Source organism: Ochotona princeps, chromosome 2, assembly GCF_030435755.1.
Source record: "Ochotona princeps isolate mOchPri1 chromosome 2, mOchPri1.hap1, whole genome shotgun sequence".
In the NCBI taxonomy this organism is placed as follows: Eukaryota; Metazoa; Chordata; class Mammalia; order Lagomorpha; family Ochotonidae; genus Ochotona; species Ochotona princeps.
Genome location: NC_080833.1, coordinates 29,422,112 through 29,446,022, shown reverse-complemented (window position 1 = coordinate 29,446,022; position 23,911 = coordinate 29,422,112). Strand labels below are relative to the sequence as shown.

The 23,911-nt window shown below is 45.5% G+C and overlaps 1 protein-coding gene across 1 annotated transcript in view; it reads left to right on the top strand.

The window, feature by feature from the left end:
* RHBDL2 (rhomboid like 2) overlaps positions 1 to 23,911 on the top strand; it is an 89,828-nt gene that overhangs the window by 60,304 nt on the left and 5,613 nt on the right. The window contains exons 2-6 of the mRNA XM_058679219.1: positions 2,154 to 2,403; positions 4,801 to 4,949; positions 12,132 to 12,244; positions 21,237 to 21,337; positions 23,209 to 23,269. Of these exons, the coding sequence (XP_058535202.1) occupies positions 2,154 to 2,403; positions 4,801 to 4,949; positions 12,132 to 12,244; positions 21,237 to 21,337; positions 23,209 to 23,269 (674 nt within the window). The remainder of the gene's footprint in view (positions 1 to 2,153; positions 2,404 to 4,800; positions 4,950 to 12,131; positions 12,245 to 21,236; positions 21,338 to 23,208; positions 23,270 to 23,911) is intronic.

Sequence of the window (23,911 nt, the reverse complement as noted above, 5' to 3'; positions counted from 1 at the left end):
GAAAATAGGCTGCAGGTTTAACTCCATCTCACCTGTGTATCCATCCTTCCACACACCTGCTACCCATTCATAATAGTAACTAGTAATTATGGAATTTTTTTTTTTTTTTTTAAAGTTTTATTCATTTTATTACAGCCAGATATATACAGAGGAGAGACAGAGAGGAAGATCTTCCGTCCGATGATTCACTCCCCAAGTGAGCCGCAACGGGCCGATGCGCGCCGATCCGAAGCCGGGAACCTGGAACCTCTTCCGGGTCTCCCACGCGGGTGCAGTGTCCCAATGCATTGGGCCGTCCTCAACTGCTTTCCCAGGCCACAAGCAGGGAGCTGGATGGGAAGTGGAGCTGCCGGGATTAGAACCGGCGCCCATATGGGATCCCGGGGCGTTCAAGGCGAGGACTTTAGCCGCTAGGCCACGCCGCCGGGCCCGTAATTATGGAATGTTTACTACCTGCCAGATATGCTTCAATCGGTTTGCATGCATTGTCTCAAATCTTCCCAGGAATGTTATGGTGTGAGTGCCACCATTTGTTCCACTTTAAAATTGAGTCTGAGGGCTTCCTAGTAAGTAAAATGTATAATCAACGTATGGCCCAGCAATTACACTCCTATGTCTCTCCCCACAAAGAATTGGAAACAGATGTTTAATCAAACACTTTTGGGGCCAGCACTGGGGCTCAGTGACTTAAGCCACCACCTGTGGTGCCTGGTGTCCCACATGGGCTCTGGTTTCTGGTCGCCACAAATGTAATTTTATCCAGCCATAAAAAGGGAAGAAATGCTGACTCAGCTACAACAGGGTAAACCTTGAAAATATTATGCTGCTTGTAGGAAGTCAGACATAAGAGATCACATATGACATTTTAGGATTCTGTTTGCATGGGATATTCACAGTTGGCAAATCCACAGAGACGGAAGGTAGACTAGTGGTAGCCAGGGGCGGGGTTAGGCAATGGATGAGACTGCTCAATGGGTGTGGTGTTTTTGGAGTGATAAAAAAGGTTTTGGAAAAAAAAGTTTTGGAAGTAAATAGCAGTGGTGGTTAAAACATTGTGGATACACTCCAAACCACTGGATTGTTTATTTACAAACAACTTTTTTCTGAGACACACACACACACACACGGAAAGGGCAGAGAGAGACAGAGAAAGAGAGAGAGTAAAAGAGAGAGGGAACAATTTTGAGGGTAAGCGCTCATCTGCTGGTTTGTTCTCCAAGTGCCTGCAACAGCCGGGGCTGAGCCAGAACCAGAGCTGGGGACTCTGCCTAGATCATTCACTTAGATGGCAGGAACTCTATTACTTATGTATTACCATTATCTCTGTTATGGGAAGCCGTTGTCTTAACTAGTCTCTTAACCAGTAGCTCAAATGTCTAATCCTGAGTTGTACATTTTATTTTATTTTAAATCTTTAAAGTTTTGTTATAAATAATACATATTTATTAAAATTCAAATACAGAAATAAAAGGTTAAAACAGAGTTTTATGTGTAGTTTAGTATTTTAGTATTATTAGTTAGTATTTTAGTATTATTTTAGAAGGTGTATATATATTTTTTCCATTTTTAAATAAAAGACTTATTTATTTATTTAAGGGCAGAGAGTTACTGAATAAGAAGGAGGGCCAGAGAAAGACAGATCTTTTATGCACTGGTTCACTCCCCAAATGGCCACTATAGCCAGTACTGAGTCAAGCAAAAGCCAGGAACCTTTCTATGTCTCCCACGTGGGTGGCCCGATTCCACGCGCTTGGAACTGTGTTCCACTGATTTCCCAGGTGCTTGGCAGGAAGCCAGATTGGAAGCAAAGCAGCTGGGACTCAAACTGGCCTTCATTTGGGATGTCAGTGTTACAAGCAACTACTTAATGCACTGTGTCACAATGCTGGTCCCAGACAATGCTATTTGAAAGCTAGACAGTGTGACTTTCCTAAGGTTCCTTATACATGGTACATGGAGTCATGTTCTATCCTGGTCATCTGGATCCATGGCTCATGCTTTTTACAATAGTAAGCTCTTCTGGGCCAGTTAGGAAGTTTAGGCTGTTTTAACCTTGGAAGCCATCAGTGGTGCCAGAGAGCCCAACAGAGAGAATTGGCCTGAGTGAAGACGGTCAGGTTGCCTGATCTCCTTGCCCTTTGTGTGCCTTTCAGGTGGACAATGGCTGTGGCTCATGACTTGGAGCTGGAGAGTGTCAATCTGAATATGGACAGAGTGGGGAAAGAAGAGCAGGAAGAGGAGAGAATGAGAGAGGATGGAGCGGATACAGCCCCCCGCAAGGCTAGGAAGGTGCACAGGATCGTCTCGAAGTGGATGCTTCCGGAAAAGGTCCGGAGAAACTACTTGGAGAGAGCCAATTGCCTCCCACCACCTTTGTTCATCATCTCCATCAGCCTGGCTGAGGTAAATGTGCTGGTGCAGGGGTGGGGGTCCCTGGCCCCACTGAGGGACTGCAAAGAAGCTGGGGGTTACTGGGAATGAGAGGGGAAAGAGCTCAGTAGGGACTGGACAGCCCATATGGAGCCTCTACCCACCCGTTCTATCTTCGCTATGCTTCTGGTCACTGCCAAGCAGGGATTAAGATCCATGTGCCTACCAGTGACTATAATTTTCCTGGCTGCCTTCATTTTTATCTGGTGGGACCTTTAGAAATCAGATAATCTTGGGGCTGGCTGCAAATTTGCCTTTCCTCATGAACCAACTGAGACTGATTGGCAAGGGCAATCTGGGCTGTATGTTTAGGAAAGTTAGAAGTGGCCTTTGAGTTTCCATAGGAAAAAACTGTGACTCTCTAACGATGGCATTTTGAGCAATGTGTGTGCTTTCAGACTCTGGTCTTGTTTACCCTCTTGTTTTCCAGAAAAGCGAGGTGGGGTAACTTGCCCATGGTTACATCTGGATGACTGGGCCAGGACCAGGCTCCTCAGGAGCCTCATAGCACTTAACTTCTCTTCAGTTTGCAATGTCTCATAAAGGTTTTGGCGGGAAGTGGCTGCTTGTGGGGAGGGACTTTAGGAGCAATAAGAAGTTCATCTTGTCATCCTCTGAGTTCCCAGTTATGCCTCAGCTTCTTTATCAGAATCTGGTTCAGGAAGATAATCAATAATGTATGTGTGTGCACTCATATATATATATACATGCATATAGACAGAGTGAGGGACTGAGATTTATTCTAGGGAATTGGCTTCAATAATTGTGGAGGTTTGCAAAGTTGAAGTTTACAGAGCTGAAGCAGGCTGGAGACCCAGGAAGATTTACAGTTCAAGTCTGAAGGCACCTGCTGCCAGAATCCTCTCTTCCTAACGAAGGAAAGACTTTTCGCATTAAGAGGTCTTCGATTAATTGGATGAGGTCCACCCAGTCTGTTTTACTAAGTCAACTGATTTGCTAATCTCATCTTAAAAATATCCTTGCAGAAATACCTAGCTTGAAAAAACATGTGACTCACCTAGTACCCATGTCTCATTGACATGTAAATTAACCGTGGCTGGGACCACGCCTCTAAGGGCTCCGTAATGAAGGCTTGTGTGGAAGCATTCTTGGCAGCAGTTTGGGTTGAGGGCGTTAGGGTCGGCAGCCTGCAGTTTTCTGGTGAGATGGCCTGCCAGCTGGGAAGTCCCTAGCATCTTTGGCATCCTTTCCGCTCCTCCCCCGGATCAGCCGGGGCCCTCAGTGCTACAGTCATCTGTGGGGAGCAGGGGAGGAGGGCTTGGAAGAGAATGGATAAGGTCACATGGCACAAAGCACAAGTGCTTAGACAATGAGGACCATTCAGAAGACACTTTGTCCGTGAAAGGGTTTTGGAGCAGGTGCTAAGACATCTGTTTCTCATAGAAATATCAATTGAAAAAAATGTCGAAGATAGATTTTTATTTTGGAGCAAGTTCGGTTGTATATAAAAGTTGCAGAGATCACATAGCGGGTTCTTATGTACCCCTCTCCCATTTCTCCCACTGTGACTATCTTGGATTTTCTGTAGTACGTTTGATCAAAACGGAGGAACTGGCCTTGGTCTACTGCTGTAACTGAACTCTAGACTTTGTAGTATTTTACCACTTTTCCCTGAATGTCCTCCTTTCGTTCCGCTGATGCCCTCCAGCCCTGGCTCTTATACTGCGTTTAGCTGTCATGAATGCTTGGGGATCTGTAATAGTTTCTGTTTGTGTTTGAGGAAAACTGGCAGGCATCCTATAGACTGTCATCCAGTCTGGGTTTGTCTGATGTTTTGTCCATGAGTACACTAGAATTATGGGTTTAGGGAAAGAGTCCCATAAAAGGGGAAGTGTCCTTCTCACCAGGCCGCATTGGGGACTAGAAGACATTCGTGGGACATCAGCATGACATTGACTTTTACCACTTAAGGCAGTGCTTGCCAGGTTTCTCCAGTATAAATTTAGAAAGTTCCCCTTTCCCCTGTTCAGTCTTTGGAAACCTGTACCAACTTCATCTTAAGCGCAAAGCGGAGGCTCAAGTAATGGGGATGGGAAGAAGAGGGCAGTGGAAATTTAAATGGGGGGAAGGGTGGCAGAGAAAAAAGTGCTGGCAATTAGGGTGTCTGAGAGCAGAAGCGGGCAGTCCTCCCACCCTGGGCTGGCTCTGGCCCTCACCCATGCAATCAGTCGGGTCTGCCTAGAGTGAAGGGTGGTGGAGGCATTGAATTCCTATTGTCTCCTGAGCCATGCCATGGGATGGCCCACTTGGGAGCACATCTTTGGCAACATTTCTACCATACTTGGGCTTGAAGGGGGCCACTCTCTGGAAATATTGTGTCTAATACTCATGTCTTCCCCTCCTGGTCAGCTGGCTGTGTTTATTTACTATGCTGTGTGGAAGCCTCAGAAACAGTGGATCACCCTGGACACGGGCATCCTGGAGAGTCCCTTCATCTATAGCCCCAACAAGAGGCAGGAAGCCTGGAGGTTCATCTCATACATGCTGGTGCATGCTGGGTAAGGACTGGTGTGTAGTGCCTGGTGTCGGAGGTGATGGTAAGTGATTGTGACCCCTCATATGTGTTTATTTAAGAAACAGACGGTGAGATCGCTCATTCATTGGTTCACTCCTCAAGTGTTCACAAGAGCTGGGGCTGTGCTTGGTCCAAGCCAAGAAACTGGAATTCCATCTGCTTTTTCCATGTGGTTGGCTGAGTCCAGGTAGAGCCATCACCTGCTTGCCTTTCAGGGTGAACATTAGTGGCAAATTAGAGTCAGGAGCAAGGCCAGGATACAGGAGTCAGGCGTCGTAGGCTGCATCTTAACCACTGTACCTAACGCCCACCCCTTGGTGCTTTACTGTTGGTAGGACACATGTCCAGTGCCCTGTTGGACTAGAAGATGGGCGTTGCTTCCACTGTTTTATGGCTGAGGCTCAGACGAGGAGGTTACTTGCTCCAAGTAGCACAGTTAAGCTGCAGGGATAGGATCTCAACTCACTACTGCTAACTCTAAGGCTAGAGGACTTTATACTTCATTTCAACTGTCTGATGTCAGTGTGGGAATAGCGGTTTTCACGACTGGAGACCAAGCCATTACCTAACCAAAAGCATGACCCACTGCCTGTTGGGTGTTGTGCATGATCCCTCTACGTTAGTAACTCTGGAGCTGAACCACGGTCTCCCTCTGTCACAACTACGTGCTACGAGAAATTAATTCCTGAACGGTGTGATACGTGTGTAATGCTGTCGTCCATCTGAGATAATCAAGCACTACAGCATTCGGTGTCTAAGCCTTGATTAGCATCCCTCAACATGCTGATGGCTTTTAATGGTCCCATTCAGCATGATACTCCATCCTGCCCACTGCAGCTATAGAGCCACTTGGTGCTGGGCCCACCTCTCTGCTGGGATCCTGTGGTGGCAGGTGAGGCCAACCTTGGCCATGCCATGTACCCAGCCCAAGATTTGAAGATGACTCTTCTGACTGCAGACTCAGTAACAATGGGGTGCAGGACTCAAGCAGAGGCGTGGTGAGCCAGAGATGACACCAGCAATTGCTTCTGCAGGCACTGGTTTCTGTAGATACCCATTTTCCATGTGACAAGTGTATTTTTTGACAAACCTGGTTCCTGCATTCAAGGACTATAAAATTATGTCAAATAGTAGTTCAAGGCAGTATAGTGTAACAGTATGCACTAGCTACTTAACCTCTGGATACCTTAGGCTCCATGCCTATAGACTGGGGTGGTAGTACTTCCCTCATATAACCCTCGTAAGGTTGTTGTGATTAGATAACACAATACCAATGCTTTTCCTAACACATAAGTAAGTCACTTAAAAAAAATTCACTGGGCTGTGTAGGATGTTTCATTTATGGGGTGGAATAGAGTAGAAATGCTTCATAATGCAAGTAACTAGCGACAATAGTGTAACCAAAGCACAACCAGAGATAAAAGCTGATTTTGTTCCATCTGAGAACAGACGCAGGTGCTTGGTTCACCAGTAATGATGCCAAGGCTCTTGGTCTTATCCCGACATCTCTGTTGCCCTGGCCTTCCTCTTGTGGTCCCAAGTGGGCTGCTATTACCACTGCACTCAAAGGCAAAAGAAGGGGAAGGGATAGTCCCAGCTAGTGTTCCATCATGCCTTTCGTCAGGAGGAATCTCTTTAAAAATCCCCTGCTGGTGCTCTTATTTGTCATCTCGTTGGCCAGAACTATGTGACATGGCTGTCTGAGGTCATGGGTAGGCTGGAGGTGTCAACGTGGGCTCTTGCATCTTCGTTGGAGGAAGCAAGCAAAGGCTACGAGAACTCGGTGTTGGACTGGCCATAGAGAGGAAGATCAGAGTAAGATTGGCTTCATGGATGACACAGATTCAAGTTAGTGCTTGAAGGATAAATCAAATGTGAATTAAAAAAACCTAGTATTTCTGGGGCAAGCATTGTGGCTCAGCAGGTTGAACTTTGACCTGTGATGCCAACATCTCATATTGCAGCACTGTTTCAAATCCCAGCTGCTTCACTTCTAATCCAGCTAATGCACCTGGGAAGCATGTTGAAGATGACGTAAGGGCTTGGACTCAGCTCACACACATGGAAAAGCAGATCGGAGTTCCTGTGCCCAGCCCTGGCTGTATCAGCCACTTGGATGGAATCTCTTTCTTTCCCTCTCTCTATCATTCTGTCTTTGCATAAATGAATAAATCTTAAAAAGAACTTAGTGTTTCAAACTTGCATTTATTTTTAACATATTGGTTACTCAATACTATGTCAATTAATTCCATAACGTTATAAATTGTTGCTGATATTATGTTGGAGCTTTTAATTGATCGGGATGATATTCTGCTGGCTCTACCTTCAGACCAGAGAAGATCTCCCTAAGAAGCCATTGAACTTATCTGGACAATAAGATGCTGGACTCTGTGCTTGGTATATGCTTGCAAGGAAGGAATCTCAACTGAACTTGAACTGTGGTTATGCAATAAGGTGGAGGAATCCACCATGGGGGGAGGGTTAGGGAAGAGGTGGGGGGGGAATCCCAGTACCTATAAAACTGTCACATAATACAATGTAATTAATAAATAAATTTTACAAAAAAAGAACTTAGTGTTTCTGTTTCAGGCACAGGATAGCAATGGATCTTCATGCCACTTCTGGTCCTGCCCTTGAGCAACAAGGAGGATGAGGGGAGAGTCTGTGAGGGTTTTTTTTTTTTTTTAATATGACTTACCTCTTCTGCAAGGAGTCCTCAGAGAACAGGATGGCTTTCTTCAAATTCAGGAGCAGCCATTCCTTGTTTCTTTGTTTCTTTCTTTTAAAGATTTATTTATGTTTTTATTGCAGAGTCAGATATACAGAGAGGAGAAGAGACAGAGAGGAAGATTTTCCAAGTAACTGCAATGGCCGGTGCTGCGCCGATCCGAAGCCAGGAGCCTGGAACTTTCTCCAGGTCTCCCACTCGGGTGCAGGATCCCAAGGTTTTGGGCCATCCTTGACTGCTTTCCCAGGTTACAAGCAGGGAGCTGGGTGGGAAGTGGAGCTGCCAGGATTAGAACTGGAGCCCATATGGGATCCCGGGGCGTTCTAGGCAAGGACCTCAGTCGCTAGGCTACTATGCTGGGTCCCGCAGGACAGCCATCTCTAATTCCCTTTATGTCTGAGGTCTGGGAACAAACTTGTGTAGCTGTGCTGGCTACTCTATTCTGTGTGGAAGGACATGTTACCTATCCTGTGGCTTTGCACATGGCTTGGCAGTGACAGTGGTGGCTGGGCATGCACATGGCCGTGAAACTGCCTGCAGAGCCTCTTTTTTGGTCAGCTGTTATTTGTTAAGTGAATGATCCTGCAAAACTGCAAATCCTGAAGCAAATACGGAAGCTGCTGCGCTAGGGAAGATCCAATTTTGGCTTTGTGGCTTAACTTTTAGGCTAATCTGAAATCTCCTTTAAAGAAAATGAAAACATGATGGGAGTTTTTCAAGATTCAGAGACTCTCTCTCGAGGTGTTTGTTGCGTTTGTCCAGCAAGATGATTCAAATGTCATTTTAAATTATATTTTTGGACTTATTATTTATTTTGATTTTATTTAAAGATGGGGTGGGAGGGAAGAGAGAGAAAGAGAGAGAGAATGAGAAAGAGATCTTTCGTCTACTTGTTCATCCATCAAACGCCCTGTAATATCCAGCGCTGAGCCAACATGAAGCCAGGAGTCTAGAGCTTGGTCTGGATCTCCCATGTGGTTCGCAGGACCCAACTACTTGAGCCGTTATCACTGCCTTCCCAGGGTGCACATGAGCAGGAAGCCATATTGGAAACAATAGCCAGAACTTGAGCCATGTACTCTAATATGGGATGTAGCTTTTTCTTTTCTTTTAAAAGATTTATTTATTTATTTTTATTTGAAAGGCAGCATTACAGAGAGAATTTGGGCAGAGAGAGAGAGAGATCTTCTATCCACTGCTCTACTCGCCAAATGGCTGCAGCAGCTAGGGCTGGGCTGATCTGAAGCTGGGAGCCAGGAGCTTTTTCCAGGGCTCTTATGTTGTTGCAGCAGCCCAGGCATTTGGGCCATCTTCTGTTGCTGTGTTAGCAAGGGGGTTGAACACAAGCAGCCAGGACCTGAACCAGTGCTCACATGGGATGATGGTGTGGCAAGCCATGGTTTAAGCCATCATACCTTCTTCTTTTTAATGTGAAGCTATTTCAAAAAATATTTATTTATTAATTCTTATTGTAAAGGCAGATTTGCAGAGAGAAGGAGAGACGGAGAAAGATCTTTGGGCTGCTGGTTCACTCTGCAAGTGGCTGCAATGGCCAGAGCTGAGCTGATCCAAAGCCAGGAGTCAGGAACTTCTTCTGAGTCTCCCACTGGGTGCAGGGTCCCAAGGCTTTGGGCCGTCCTTGACTGCTTTCCCAGGCCACAAGCAGGGAGCTGGAAGGGAAGCAGAGCAGCCAGGATATGAACCTGTGGCTGTATGGGATCCCAGCGCATGCAAGACAAATACTGCCGGAGTCCAGCTCCAGCCGAGGTTCAGAACTCGCGAAGTGTGCGTGGAGTCGGCGCAAAGAAAGAAAGAGACGGACCACCAGAATTCCTTGATGATAGTGGACACGGCAATAAAGCCTTCCGCTTTATTTATACAGAATCAGTTAAACTTTGGCTCAGACTTTCCACGTCATGGTCAAGTGGGTGTTTCTAAGAACAACCATGCCATCTGCTTTATCCAAAAACAATAGAAATTCCTGCTACAATTCTTATCCTACAACCTAATCTTGTATCACAAAGGAGAACCTAAAGATTAAGGAAAGAATGAAACCCTAAATACATATCCCTTGATTAGCATAAAGTCAATGGGGACAGCCAAAACAGTAGGAATAATAGAAGGCCCTTTTGTAAGACATTATCATTGACATTAACCTCCAAGTTCACATTGTGTAAAAAGCCAGTCTCACAATAGCAAAAATGCCTGGACAGATTAGAATTCTTCCGCTGAGCCGGCATAGTAGGCACGGCGAATGTCCAAGCGAAAAGCACCGACACATGGAGACCACGGTGGTGGTAGAAGTGCTGGGAGCCCTCTGCTCCTAAGCCTCTCTGTTACATATTATCTCCTCTTCCCCCCAAGTCCATTAACAGGACAATAGGACGTCAATGAGTCTGCAAAGGCCAGGTGCTACTGCCGTAGGCCTGATTCCTGAGTGCTCAGCTAAAGCAATGTAAATCAGCTCCTCAGCCCACAACAAAGTACTTCAGCCACTGGTCTACAATCAGGCCCGAAAATCAATACCTTCTTAATCAGCATTGCAACTACTTGGCCAAACATTCCTCCGCAGACCCACATTTTTTTCTACATAAAAAGTGCAATTAAAAACACTCAGATTCAAATATGATATGTCACAAACCGTAGCATATGAGATACCACCCTTAGCTCATATTCTTAAGCCTTTTTTTAAAGAGAAAGAATTTTTTTTTTAAATTTGAAAGCCAGAATTACAGAGAGAAAGTTGGACAGAGAGACTCCATCCATTTTTCCTTCCCTAAGTGGCCACATGACTGGGGCTGACCTATTTAAAGCCAGGAGCTGGGAGTTTCTTCTGGGTCTCCCATGTGTGTACAGGGCCTCAAGTGCTTGAACCATCCTCAGCTGCTTACCCAGACCATTGGCAAGTAGGATTGGAAGTAGAAGAGCCAGTGCCCATACGGGATTGTTGAGGCCAGAGGCAGAAGCTTTGCCTACTATACCACAGAACTGCCCTCCACTCCCTTGCCCTTAAGTAAGCTTGTTTGATGTAGAACTGGGAGTGAGATCTTTCTGGCCATTTCTGTTTTATTAAATATTTTGAAGTTGTAAGGGACAGGCTGTTAAAAAAAAATCTATTGAAATTTAAACCCTGGAATATTGTAGTGTGTGGGTAAAGCCAGCATTGCCAGGCTAACATCCCATATGAGTGTTGGCTCAAGTCCTAGATGCTCCACTTCTGATCCAGTTCCCTGCTAATGGCCTGGGAAAGCTGCAAAAGTTCCACACGAAACTCCTGGCTTTGGCCTGACCCCGCGCTGGCCATACAGGGAGTGAACCGTGGGAAGATCTCTCTTTCCCTCTCGCTGTAAATCTGATGTTCAAATACATTAATAAGCTTTTTTTTTTTTTAATCTTAATCCCTGTGTAAGGCTTTTCTCAAAAACTGCACCCTGCAAACAAAACCAGATGCCTATGCTAATACTGTTGTAGGGTTTTTGAACCCCGAATACTGCAGCAACCTCAAATTCTTGTCTCGCAGGAAAGAATTTTCATGCGGACACAGTTTAGTTTTAAAGTAAGGTTTATTAGAAAAGCTGAGAAAGGAGACTCCCGCCCTAGTGACCGGAGGGGGTTCTGAGATAGAAAAGACCCTTACCCCCTGCCATAGTGGCAGGAGGAAAAGCAAAAAGACCCTAGTCCCCTGCCATAGTGGCAGGAGGAAAAGTTAAAAGAGAAAAACCCTCGTTCCCTGCCATGGTGGCAGGAGGAAAAGCTAAGAGAAAAAAACCCATATCAATGGTGGGGAAAGCATCTTTTAAAGGTTCCCCTCAAAGATGTTTCTCCATAAACAAAGGAAATTCCTGGTTTCCATGGTACCTGGCCTTGGGACAAAAGGCCAGAAAGGTGTCACTGGCCAACTTCCTTGGTCCCTTTCTAATGATAAAGAGGGCAGTCTGAAGCCCACCCCCTTGGCAATGGCTGGAGACAGAATTGGGCGGAGGCTTCAGGTGGGGAATAGATGTGTTAATGTCACCCTTGTCTCCTGGGGGAAGCACTCCTGATAAAATATGCATTTGTCTTGGGAGAGACATGTTCTGGTGAATCCAAGACATGGTGGGGAAAATACCCCTTTATATTTGAGAAGAAAAATGACTTGGGGACCCAGAAAACCCTAACTGCCTACCACCCAGTCTAACTCCTCTCACAATGCGATGCAGATATTGTCATGCAAATCCCCAGCTTCACCTTCATACTCCTTCAGCCGCCTTCACTGGTCTCTGGTGTTATAATTGTTAAAAAGCAACCCATGCTAAATGTGCATTTACTTCCCAAGGGCCCGTGTCTCTGACATTTGGAAAGTTCACGTGAGATATGGTTGATGGCAAGGCCCTCAGGGTCCCAGGGGGTAAGAGGCTGGTGGCATCTGAGCATCTGTGACTGTGTTTGTCTCCGCAGCGTTCAGCACATCGTGGGCAACCTCTTCATGCAGCTCGTCCTGGGCATTCCCCTGGAAATGGTCCACAAAGGCCTCCGTGTGGGGCTGGTATACCTGGCCGGTGTGCTTGCAGGTCGGTTCCTCAGGGTGATGTGGCCAGGTCCTGCAGGCTGTGGGGGTGGAGTCAGAAGGAATGCCTGCCTTATTGAAAGTGGGAATTTGTTGGACTCCAAAGGTGTCTGGGAGCACGCCGAGTGTCAGCGAGAGTTTATTTAGCAATCAGGTATTAGAGGTGGCGTCAGCACCTGAAAGCAAGCCATTGCACCTGTTCTTGGGTCTCTCTCACATACAGAGGACCCTGGAACCTGCACGTCTTAAACCTAAGACTCAAAACCAGATCACAGAAGCCCTTATGTGTTGGACTGCTGAACTGGGGAGGCAACTTGAGCAAATTCGCAAATTTTAAGAGTGTGGAGAACAACTAAAGGGGATCATGAAGCGGGACTAGGAGCCCGGGGTGGTGATCTCCAAACCTGGGTGTGCCATCCAAGGGAGTGTTGGAAGAACATACTAGAACTCTTCTCCATTTATTTTTTGGAAATATATATTTTTAAGGTTTAGCTTCTGAAGCCTTGCATATTTTTATTTATTTGCAAGGCAAGAGAGACACGGAGAAGTCTACCATCTGCCAGTTCACTCCTTAATGCCAGGCCAAAGTCAGGAGACTGGACTTAGATATCTTAACCAGGGTCTCAGCCACTTGGTAAATGCCCGCTCCTTTCCATAAACCTTTCAAAGCCCCCTGGTGTATATGTGATTTATAAGTAAATCAATGACTCCCATTGCTGTGGGGGTGGTGACAGTTTGCTGGAGTGGCCATAGGGGTGGCTTAACTAATGGAAATATATGGCCTCGGGCCTGGTATGATGGCTCAGTTGGCTACTCCTCCCTCTTCAAGCACCGGGATCCTATATAGGCACAGGTTTGTATCTCAGCTGCTCCGCTTCCCATCCAGTTCCCTGCTTGTGGACTGGGAAAACACTAGAGGATGACCCAAAGTCTTGGGGCCCTGTACCTGTGTGGGGGACCAGGAGGAAGCTCCTGGTTCCTGGCTTTGGATCAGCTTAGCTCTGGCCATTGTGGCCACTTGGGGAGTGAACCAGCTGATGAAAGATGTTTTCCTGTCTCTCAGTAAATTTCCCTTTCCAATAAAAATAAATAAATCTAAAAAAAAAAAAAAACAAAAAGAAAGAGAAAAAAGAAATGTGAGTCTCACATTTCTGGACGCAAAACATCTGAAATCATGATGCCAGCAGGGACCTGATCCTTGGTGGCGGCAGGGCGGGCAGTGCTGCCCAGCCGCTGAGTCCCCCACAACCAGGGCTGTCTCTCCATTGTGTTCCTTGGCTGGTGGCTTCATTTCCCCGATCCTGCTTCCCCTGAGGTTTGTCTGCTCAGAGGCGCACCTGTCCTTGTGTATAGCCCTGGCCTAACCCAGTGTGACCTCATCTTTTTTTTTTTTTTTTAAGATTTATTTTATTTTTATTACAAAGTCAGATATACTGAGAGGAAGTGGAGCTGCCGGGATTAGAACCAGCGGCCATATGGGATCAAGGCGAGGACCTTAGCCACTAGGCCACGCCGCCGAGTCCGTGACCTCATCTTAATTGACTACACCCACAACCACCCTGGTTGCAAGTCATTTCCACAAGCGGGACTGGGCGTTAGGATTTCAAGGAATCTTTTTTTTTTTTTTTTTTTAAATGGAGCGATCTTCCATCTGGTAGATTGCTCCCTTACTGACTTTTTTTTTTTAAAGATTTATTTATTTTATTACAGCCAGATATACACAGAGGAGGAGAGACAGAGAGGAAGATCTTCCGTCCGATGATTCACTCCCCAAGTGAGCCGCAACGGGCTGGTGCGCACCGATCCGAAGCCGGGAACCTGGAACCTCTTCCAGGTCTCCCACACAAGTGCAGGATCCCAAAGCTTTGGGCCGTCCTCAACTGCTTTCCCAGGCCACAAGCAGGGAGCTGGATGGGAAGTGGAGCTTCCGGGATTAGAACCGGCGCCCATATGGGATCCTGGGGCTTTCAAGGTGAGGACTTTAGCCGCTAGGCCACTGTGCCGGGCCCCTTCAAGGAATCTTTTAAGGAATCACAATTTGGTCTATCACTGTGTTTGAAGCTTCTCTGATTACAAGTTTGTCAGTCCCCTAGACTTCAGGGGCCCAGCAGGGGACCCAAGAGTGGCACTGACAGTGCCCAGCCAGAGCAAGGGGCAGTTTAGTCCTGTTAAAGAGATGCAATCAGCAAGGCTGGCACCCAGCTGCCTTCCTTTTGCCTGATTTGCAGATCCTGTTTTTCCACCTTCTCTCCCTGCACACACTTGTTTTTCTCTGCTCCCCCCACAACCCGACCTCCCAAAGTCCTTCGCAATAGCCAGGACCTGTTCAGCTGCAGCGCCTACATGCCTGTGGGTCCCACAGTTTCGTTTCCACTTGTGCTGTCAGCCATGACCCAGTTCCAGAAAGCTGAAGCGGAGAGCCAAGGGGAGCATGAACTATCTGCTCACACCCTCTGCCAATGCTGACAAGAGCTGCTGGGCACAGATCACTTTGTCCTTCCAGTCTGTCCTTATCAGTGGGATCTAGGGTCACCCTCCTCACATACAGACGAGAGCTGGGGAGGGGAGAAAGTGTGTGGCTCCTTGCTGTCATGCTGTAGCAGCACTCCAGGAGGAGATAGTGGCTTCCCGTGTGGGGAAGAATGTTTCAGAGGTGTCCCTGGAGGGGTCTGGATGGTTGTGAGAGATCATCAGCTTTGTTAGAACAGAGGTGCAATTTTTTCTGTAAGGTGTGCTGGCTATCCTTGCCTGCCTCCGTGGATCTAGGTGCCTGTTGTAGAGCCTGCCCTGCAGTGCTTTTCAAACTGTCCTTTGCATCTTTTGATGAGGTATTCAATCAGAGGAATTGGCTGTCTTGTCTTTCATGTGCATCTGGGTGTGCTCTCCAATTTTGCCTGGGCTCAGCAATGGAGGTGGCCCAATCCTGCCGCATGAGCTCCAAGACTGGACCACATATGATTCTCCCTGAGGTCGGCAGTTGAGCGCAGCGGTGTAGTTGAACCCCTTAAGAAACCTCACCTGGGAGGTCTTCAGACCTTGTTCTCATGTATGCCAGGTAGTTAGGCTCTGCCAGCTCCATGCACCAGCCAATACATTTCCCAGTGCGTGCAGTTATTTGGTCAGTCCACCCTAGCCTTGGCTGAGAGAGTATGCTCTTATTATTTGGTTCATTTGCCAAGTGTCCACGTTGACTGGAACTGGGGAGGGGCTGAAGCCCAGAGCGAGCACATCTAGGTCTGCCCCCATGGGTGGCTCAACTAGTTGAGCTGTCATCATCACTAGTCCGCCAGGGTTCCCACGTGCAGGAAGCTGGAGTCAGGAGCCAGAACTGGATTTCAAACCTAGGTCCTCTGAATTATGGGTGTCTTAACTGCTAAGCCAAACACAGTCTCCAAGCCAAAAAACCATTTTAGTGGCTTGACTGAGATATACTTCATATGCCATGTGAGTTGCCCACTTAGTATACACAGCCCAATGTGTTTTTAGTTAATTCACACACTTAGACACTACTCATCACAAAACCAAAGAGCATTCTTTTAAAAAAAGATTTATTTTTATTTGAAAGATAAGACTTTTGCAAGGAGAGGAGAAACAGTTTTCATTCACTCCGCAGATGGTCATCACAGACAGAGCTGAGCTGGCCCAAAATTGGGAGCTAGGAGCTTCCTCTGAGTCTCCCAAGTGGGCTTCCTCTTCTGCTTTCCCAGGCCATAACCAGAAAACTGTCTCAAAAGCGGAGTAGCCAGGACATGAACTGGCACCCATAGGGAATGCCCCTATAACAGGGTGAAGGATTAGCCTACCCGTGCCAACCCCACCGCAGTGCAGTCTTATCCTCTAAGCAGAAATCCGGCACCCACTAGCAGTCATTCCTCACCCCTGCCCACGTTCTCATTCCAGCTCTGGGCCAAGCACTCCTGCGTGTCTGTATATGTGCCCATTTTGAACATTTCATGGAAGTGGTGGTCTGTGAGCAGCTTTGAAAAACTTGGCATAGTATTTTCAGCGTTCATCTCTGTGGTCGTATGGATTATTCTTGGCTCCTTCCTTTTTGTGGTGTTTCATTGTGTGGATTTAACATTAGCCTGCTGATGGCTATTTAGATAGTTTCTATGTGTCAGCTGTTCGGAATAACACTGCTGTGACCTGTGGCTCTAAGCCTTCATTTTTCTTGGGGACACACCCAGGGGTAGGATCGTTAGGCCAAATAATAGCAAAGTGGAACCCATTTTTCCTTCTCACTAAATGTTCCTTTCTTCTACATCCTCACACGTACTCGAAACAGTCTTTCTAATTTCAACCGATCTATTAAGGAAGTAATGAGATTTCAGTGAATCTGAATTTGCATTTCCAAGGGATTAATGAAGGTGTATCTTTGGTAAAGGTCTTGTTTGAATCATTTGCCCATTTAAAAAATCGGAGCGTATTCATTATTGTATGTAGTACTATACATTATATGTTGTAAATTCTTTGTGGAATACCTAACTTGCAAATATGTTCTCCTAGAATGTGGCTTACTTTTTTATTCTCTTTTAAAAAATTTATTTGAAAGGCAGAGTAATAGAGTGAGAAATCTTCCACCCATTGATTCACTCTCCAGTCACAGTGACTGGGGCGGGGTCAAGCAGAAGTCAAGGGCCTGGAACTCTGTTTTTTAAAAGATTTATGTATTTATTTTTATTGCAAAGTCAGATATACAGAGAGGAAGATCTTCCATCTGATGATTCACTCCTCCAAGTAACTGCAACGACTGGAGCTGAGCCAATCTGAAGCCAGGAGACAGGAACCTCTTCCGGGTCTCCTACACGGGTGCAGAGTCCCAAGGCTTTGGGCTGTCCTCGACTGCTTTCCCAGGTCACAGGCAGGGAACTTGATGGGAAGTGAGGCTTCCGGGATTAGAAGTGGTGTCCATACGAGATCCCTGTGCGTTCAAAGCGTTGACTTTAGCTGCTAGGCCACAGTGCTGGGTTCTCTTTCTGGGTTTTAAAAACATTTCATTTTCTTGAAAAACAGAAATTTTAAGTTTTGATGAAATTTAATTTATCATTTTTAAGAATTGTACTTGTTCATGTCATATCAAAGAGATTTGGTTTAACACACAAAAACCTCACCTACATTTTTTTTTAAAAGATTTATTTATTTTTATTACAAAGTCAGATACACAGAGAGGAGAGACAGAGAGGAAGATCTTCCGTCCGATGATTCATTCCCCAAGTGAGCGCAATGGCTGGTGCTGCGCCGATCCAAAGCTGGGAACCTGGAACCCCTTCTGGGTCTCCCACATGGGTGCAGTGTCCCAATGCATTGGGCCGTCCTCGACTGCTTTCCCAGGCCACAAGCAGGGAGCTGGATGGGAAGTGGAGCTGCCGGGATTAGAACCGGCACCCATATGGGATCCCAGGCGTTCAAGGCGAGGGCTTTAGCAGCTAGGCCACTGTGCTAGGCCCTCACCTACATTTCTTCTGCAAGTCTTATGATTTTAGATGTTATAGTAAGATCTATAACTCATTTTTAGAGCTGGCACAAGGTATGGATTGAAGTGTCATTGTTTTGGTATGTATCTGTTCCAGCGTCACTACTGCTGAAAGGACTGTCCTTTTCCCAATGAATTCCTTTGCATCTTTGTTGAAATCAATGTCCATTGTAGACCTGTGAGTTTGTTTCTGGACTTTGTACTCTGTTTCTACTGAAGTATTTATGTATTTTAACACTGATGCCAAACTACCTTTCTTAATTACCTAAGTTTTCTAGTGAGTCTGGAAGGCAGGTAGTGCCAGCATGTCGTTATTGCTTTTCTTTTTTTTAGCATTTTTTGGTTATTCTAGGTTCTTCACATGTCCTCATGAATAATATTCGCAGTTTCTACAAAAATTGATGTACTGGGATTTGTATTTGTATTGCGTTGAACTTTTAGATAAATTTTGGGAAACTGACATTTTAACAATACTGAACCTTCCAATCTATGAAGGAGATAAATACTATCATTTTTACATATCTTCCCAAATCCCTCACACTGCGTTTTATAGTTGTTAGTGTTTAGGTCTGGCCAACTGATTGGTTAGATGTATCTCTACGTTTTATATTTTGGATGTAAATGATACATAGAGCTTAGGTCTGTAGGTTATGAATCAAGCTTTTATCTGAAAAAAAAACTTTGTAATTTTTTTGAAAATTTATTTATTTGGAAGGTAGGAGGTCAGAGACAAAGATTTTTCTCATCTGTTCATTTAGTCTCTGCCCACAATGACTGGGGCTGAATCAGGTGGACACCAGGACCCTATCCAGGTCTCCCAGGGAGTGAGAGGAACCTAGCAACTTCAGTCATCGCCTGCTATCTCCCATCATGCTCTTCAGGAGGAAATTGGCATTGGAGCAGAATCAGGATATGAACCCAGGCACCCCAAGGGGGTGTCTTAAGTGCTAGGCCAAATGCCTGTCCCTTGCCTTCAGTTTCAGTAATTTTGCTAGGGATCACATTCAACCTTGAGAGTATTGGAGTTAAGCTGTAGGTTGAAAGAAGTCTCAGAGACAGTTGGTTAAGGCAAGAAAGATTTGGGCCTGGCATGATGGCTCAACGGGCCAATCTTCCAGCTCCAAGCACCAGCATCCCATATGGATACCAGTTTGTGTCCCGTTGCTCCACTTCCCATCCAGTTCTCTCCTTATGATCTGGGAAAGCAGCAGAGGATGTCCCAAGCTTTGGGATCCTGCACCCTCATGGGAGACCCAGAGGAAGCTCCTGGCTTAGAATTGGTTCAGCTCTGGCAATTGTGGCTATTTGGGGAGTGAAGTGAGAGATCGAAGATCTTTCTGTCTTTCCTTCTCTCTGTAAATCTGCCTTTCCAATAAAAAATATAAATCTTTACTATACATATATTTTCTGGTTTATTTTCTTTTGAATAGTTTCTCTTACTGTGTCACATGCCTTAATCTTTTCTTCTGCAATATCCAATCTACCATTAAACCCACTGGTTATTGTTTTCATTGTCAGCGTTGTTTTCATCTCTAGAAATTTAATTTGAGTCCATTTTATATCAAATGTCTGTGCTCAATTTTTGGACACTATATAGAGTTGTAATGCTTTGGTCTGCTACATCTCACTTTTGGGCAGGTTTTCCCTATTGACTGATTTTTCTCTTGAGCATATGCCATTTTCTGGATGCTTGATAGGTTTTGATAGGTTTATCTTACCTTGTTGGATAATTTTTTTGTATATTTTTGTATCCATGTAACAATTCTTTAGGTTTGTTCTGGAACTTAGTTACTTGGAGGCACTTTGGCCCTTTTTAGTAAGATTTCCCAAGTGAAACTTTTTCAAGTCATGCTTAGCACCAGCTAGTCGCATCACGGGTGCAGACACTCCTTTGCTCTGTATCCAGTACCTCGTGGATTATGAAATGGTCTAGTGTAGAAATTCGGTCTCACTGGTACAGTGTGAGCAACAAGTAGTATTTCCACCTTTTTTAAAAGATATTTCTTCCTTCCTGTTTTATTTGAAAGACAGTTGCAGACAGAGAAGGAGAGACACAGAGAGCTCTTCCATGTGTTAGTTTACTCCCCAATGGCCACAACAGTCAGGGTTGGGCCAGGCCAAAGTCGGGATCACAGAGCTCCAACTGGGATTCCTGTAAGAATGACAGGAACCCTAGTGCGTGAAGCATTGCCAGTTGGAATTAGCAGTGGGGCTGGCACCCCACCAGCGGGTATGGCTGTCCCAGGCGGGGTTTCCCTGCTATACTGTCTGCCCCCATGATACCCACCCACATCCCCTCCTCCTCGGGGTAACGGAGTCCCCACCTCCCTGTGTGGGAAAAGCCATTCCTTCCTCGGAGCTCTCAGCACATCCACTCCATTTGGATACCTGTGGTTGCTACAGTCTGTATGTTTGTAAGAATAGTTGGCTCATCTGTTTTTAAGATTCCTGTGGTTGAAACTTTGTCTTTGTTGCCCTCAGTAGTGTTATATTGTGTCGGAAGGAATAAACCGGGGCCTTGAACAACAGAGACCAAGCAATAGCACTGAACAGAGCAGAGAGAACATCTGAGAACATGTAAACACTTTGTCAGGCCTTGTTTGGGTGCAGGAAATTTTGGGTTGGGTTAATGAGCAGGTTTAGTCTTGCTTGGGGGATAAGATTGCATGTTATATACAGCAGCATCCTTAGGGCACATACTAGTTCCATGAGAAAGATGACAGCTGGATAATAAAATGTTGGCATGTCTCAGATATTTTGATAGTTTTGACTGACTGTGTTGGATATTTTGAAGTGACAGCTAAAGAGCGTACAATGTGTGTTAGGTAGTAATATATCAGGGTTCCACAGACAGCCTATGAAGTCAGTTCTATGGATAGCCCCATTTTGCAGGTAGGGAAAGTGAGGCACACAGAGGTAAAATCACTTTCTCAGCTGGTACTTCTGGTTCCACAGTCTCTGTTCCTGTCCCTATCACACTACCGTGCTGGGTAGTTAACCTACAGAGTTGGACTTGTCTTACTAGGTTTTGTACAGGATTTGGTTTACCTCAAATTCACACAGAGACTTACACCTCAAAGTTTTACACTAATCATGAATGGGTTCATGACTGATGGAGTAAGGATAGAACGTACCCATGATGCTGTGAGAAGTTGGAGCTTTGAGAGGGGTGGACTGGGTTAGGTCCTGGGTGGAACTTCAAGACGCCTGTGATGGCTCGAGAAGCAGGGACCACACAGCAGGGAGCTGAGGTTTGCTTCTGCACCTCTGCTTCCTGGCTCACCGCCGCATCATCGCTTTGCAATTCTCCAGCCCAAGCACATGGGGCAGCCACGTCTTGGCCTGTGAATCCTCCAACTGCTCTTGAGAGCAGCCTTCCTTCCTAGGCGGCGCATCTCAAGTCAGGGAGCAAACAGCTGACTCTCAAGGGGATAGAGTGAATTTGTTCTTGTGAATATCAAAGTGGCCTTATTGTCTGTGATGCTTACCATCATGTCTGACCTGTTGTGTTTTGTTTCCGTAGGATCCTTGGCCAGCTCCATCTTTGACCCACTCAAATCTCTTGTGGGGGCTTCGGGAGGTGTCTACGCTCTCATGGGAGGCTATTTCATGAATGTTCTGGTGGTAAGAACTTCAGGAATCGAGTCTGTGGGCTCTGGTTTCTTTTTTAGAGTGGCTGGTTCAGGCAGTTTGCATTACGAGTTCACCAAGTATTCATCTTTGTCAGATACTTCTGACTGACAGTGTTCACTATTCAATGGCTCATTTTTTTTCCTGACCTCTAAATTCATGAGCACTCAATAAGCTATTAAATTTGGAAAATAAGAAAGTCAAGGTCCTCCATATGGTGTTTGTTCGTTTGATAACTGTATGCCCATTCAGGCCTTTTTCTCTTGGGACTCAAAATCCTGGTGGTAATGACTAGGAAAATGGAAGTGGATTCTCTATGGCGCCACACCCTGACCTAGATAGGGAATTGTTCCCAGGGAGAAAATGTGATTTGCACTTGGCCTGTGTACAAAGAATGTCATAAGGAACGTTATCTATTGTGCTCTGTATCTGCCAACTTGCCCTCTGAAGCTGGTATTTACACTGCCTTGAGTAGGATGTGACAGGCTGAGATCCTGGCTGCTTCTTAGCCCTTTAGCCCTTTAACTATATTTGACAAATACTGTAGGAGAAAAAAAAATACCAAGTGATTATAATCCGGAAGTCGCTTGGAGATTGGTTTTTAAACTTGGAATTGCAACTGTGAGTGATTACAAATTTAGTTTAAGGGACTGTGCTCCTCATCAGGATCTTTAAGGCACAATCAGATGACTGTCGCCCAGCCCCAGGTGTAGTTTGAGAGTAAGGAGAAGTCCCCTCCTCTCCATTCCCAGCAGTTCAGGAGAGTAAAAAAGAACTGAAACATTTGTCCTACCCACCTTCCTCCATACTTCGACCCTCCCCAGGTAATCAGAGCCCCACATGAGCATTGGGTGTGTGACTCTCTCAACTGTATAAACAATATTAAAAAAATAAAAGTTGCTGTGGCCCCAAAATTGAATCAAAGGAAAAAAATAGTGGCTTGTAAGTACTGTTGGCTTTGTGTGTGTTAATGAATTGTGATGCAAATTACTTCCTAGTGTAGGTTATGATTGTCCTGCTAGAAAATAATTTATAGTAAACACACCTATTTCAGCACCTTCACTTTTTTTTAAAGATTTATTTTATTTTTATTGCAAAGTCAGATATACAGAAAGGAGGAGAGACAGAGAGAAAAATCTTCCATCTGACGATTCACTCCCCAAGTGAGCTGCAACGACTGGAGCTGAGCTGATCTGAAGCCAGGAGCCAGGAACTTCTTCCAAATCTCCCACACGAGTCCTGGGGCCCAAGGCTTTGAGCCGTCTTCAACTGCTTTCCTAGGCCACAAGCAGAGAGCGGGATGGGAAGTGGAGCTGCCAGGATTAGAACCGGCGCCCATATGGGATCCCAGTGCGTTCAAGGCAAGGACTTTAGCCGCTAGGCCACTGTGCTAGGTCCAGCACCTTTACTTTTTGAAAACAAATCTGCTAACTTGAAAAAAAAATAATTCAATACAAGTAGAAATGTCTGAACAGTTTTGCAGTGATGTGTGGGGCCACTGAAGGCAGACTAAGATTTTTCAGAGCTAAGATCAAACTTGGATCCACATTTAAAAAATATTTTTTCTAAGTTCCTTCTTAATTTTATCTTTGTTTGCCAATGTCTACTGGAAAAGAGGATGAAGAAATAGACTTAGTCTGACCGCATTTATTCATCCACTTATGGACATGGAAAGTGTTCATTTTATATGAGTTGGGCTGTTCCTAGCTAATCAAATTGAGTCTGGTTTATGTCATGCAGTTACACATTATATTGTGGGACCCATGCTTTGTTTTGCAAATATCTGACACTCTGACAAAGGAGTGGGTTTTGGCTTTCATTTGCCAATAAATGGTTCATGTCGCTATTATTTCTCTCTTCACAAGAATTTTCGAGAAATGATCCCTGCCTTTGGAATTATCAGACTACTGATCATCATTCTCATAAGTAAGTGTGTTTCCCAAACACCCCACACTTTGGCCTTGAGCAGTTCAGCCTTCTGAAAGTCTTCCCAGACACTGTTGGGGTGTCCCCTTAGAGCCCTGCTCAGACAGGGGTGAGCCAGGGAGTTTTCACAGACCCTGACAGGTGGCACTTAGAGGCGCCTAGGTGATGTGTGTGCTTTCGCTTTCTGCTTCCTGCCGGAGTGCAGCTCTGCTCTCCCTCTGCTTCCCTTAGGACACACGTGCTAGACTTCTGCTTTCATAGTTGAAACTTGTAGGTGATTTGTCGGCAAAGGGCAAGCTTAGAAAACATGGATGCAATCTGTCTGCTTCCTCAGTTTTTAAATTTTTTTAAAAAAAGATTTTATTTTTATTTAAAAGGCAGAGTTACTTAGAGAGAAGGAGACACAGAGCTCTTGCATCTATTGGTACACTCCCCAAATGGCTGTAATAGCCCAAGCTGGGCTAGCCTAAAGCAATGAGCCAGAAGCATCTTCCAGGGTCTTCCATCCACATGGGATGCCAGCACTGCGGGTAGAGCCTTAAGCTTCTATACTGTGGTGCCAGTTCCCAGTTCTAAGATTTAAGGTTAAATTTTAAATCCTTATGATTGATTAAGTGCTCCAGCCAGCAGAGCCTGTAACAT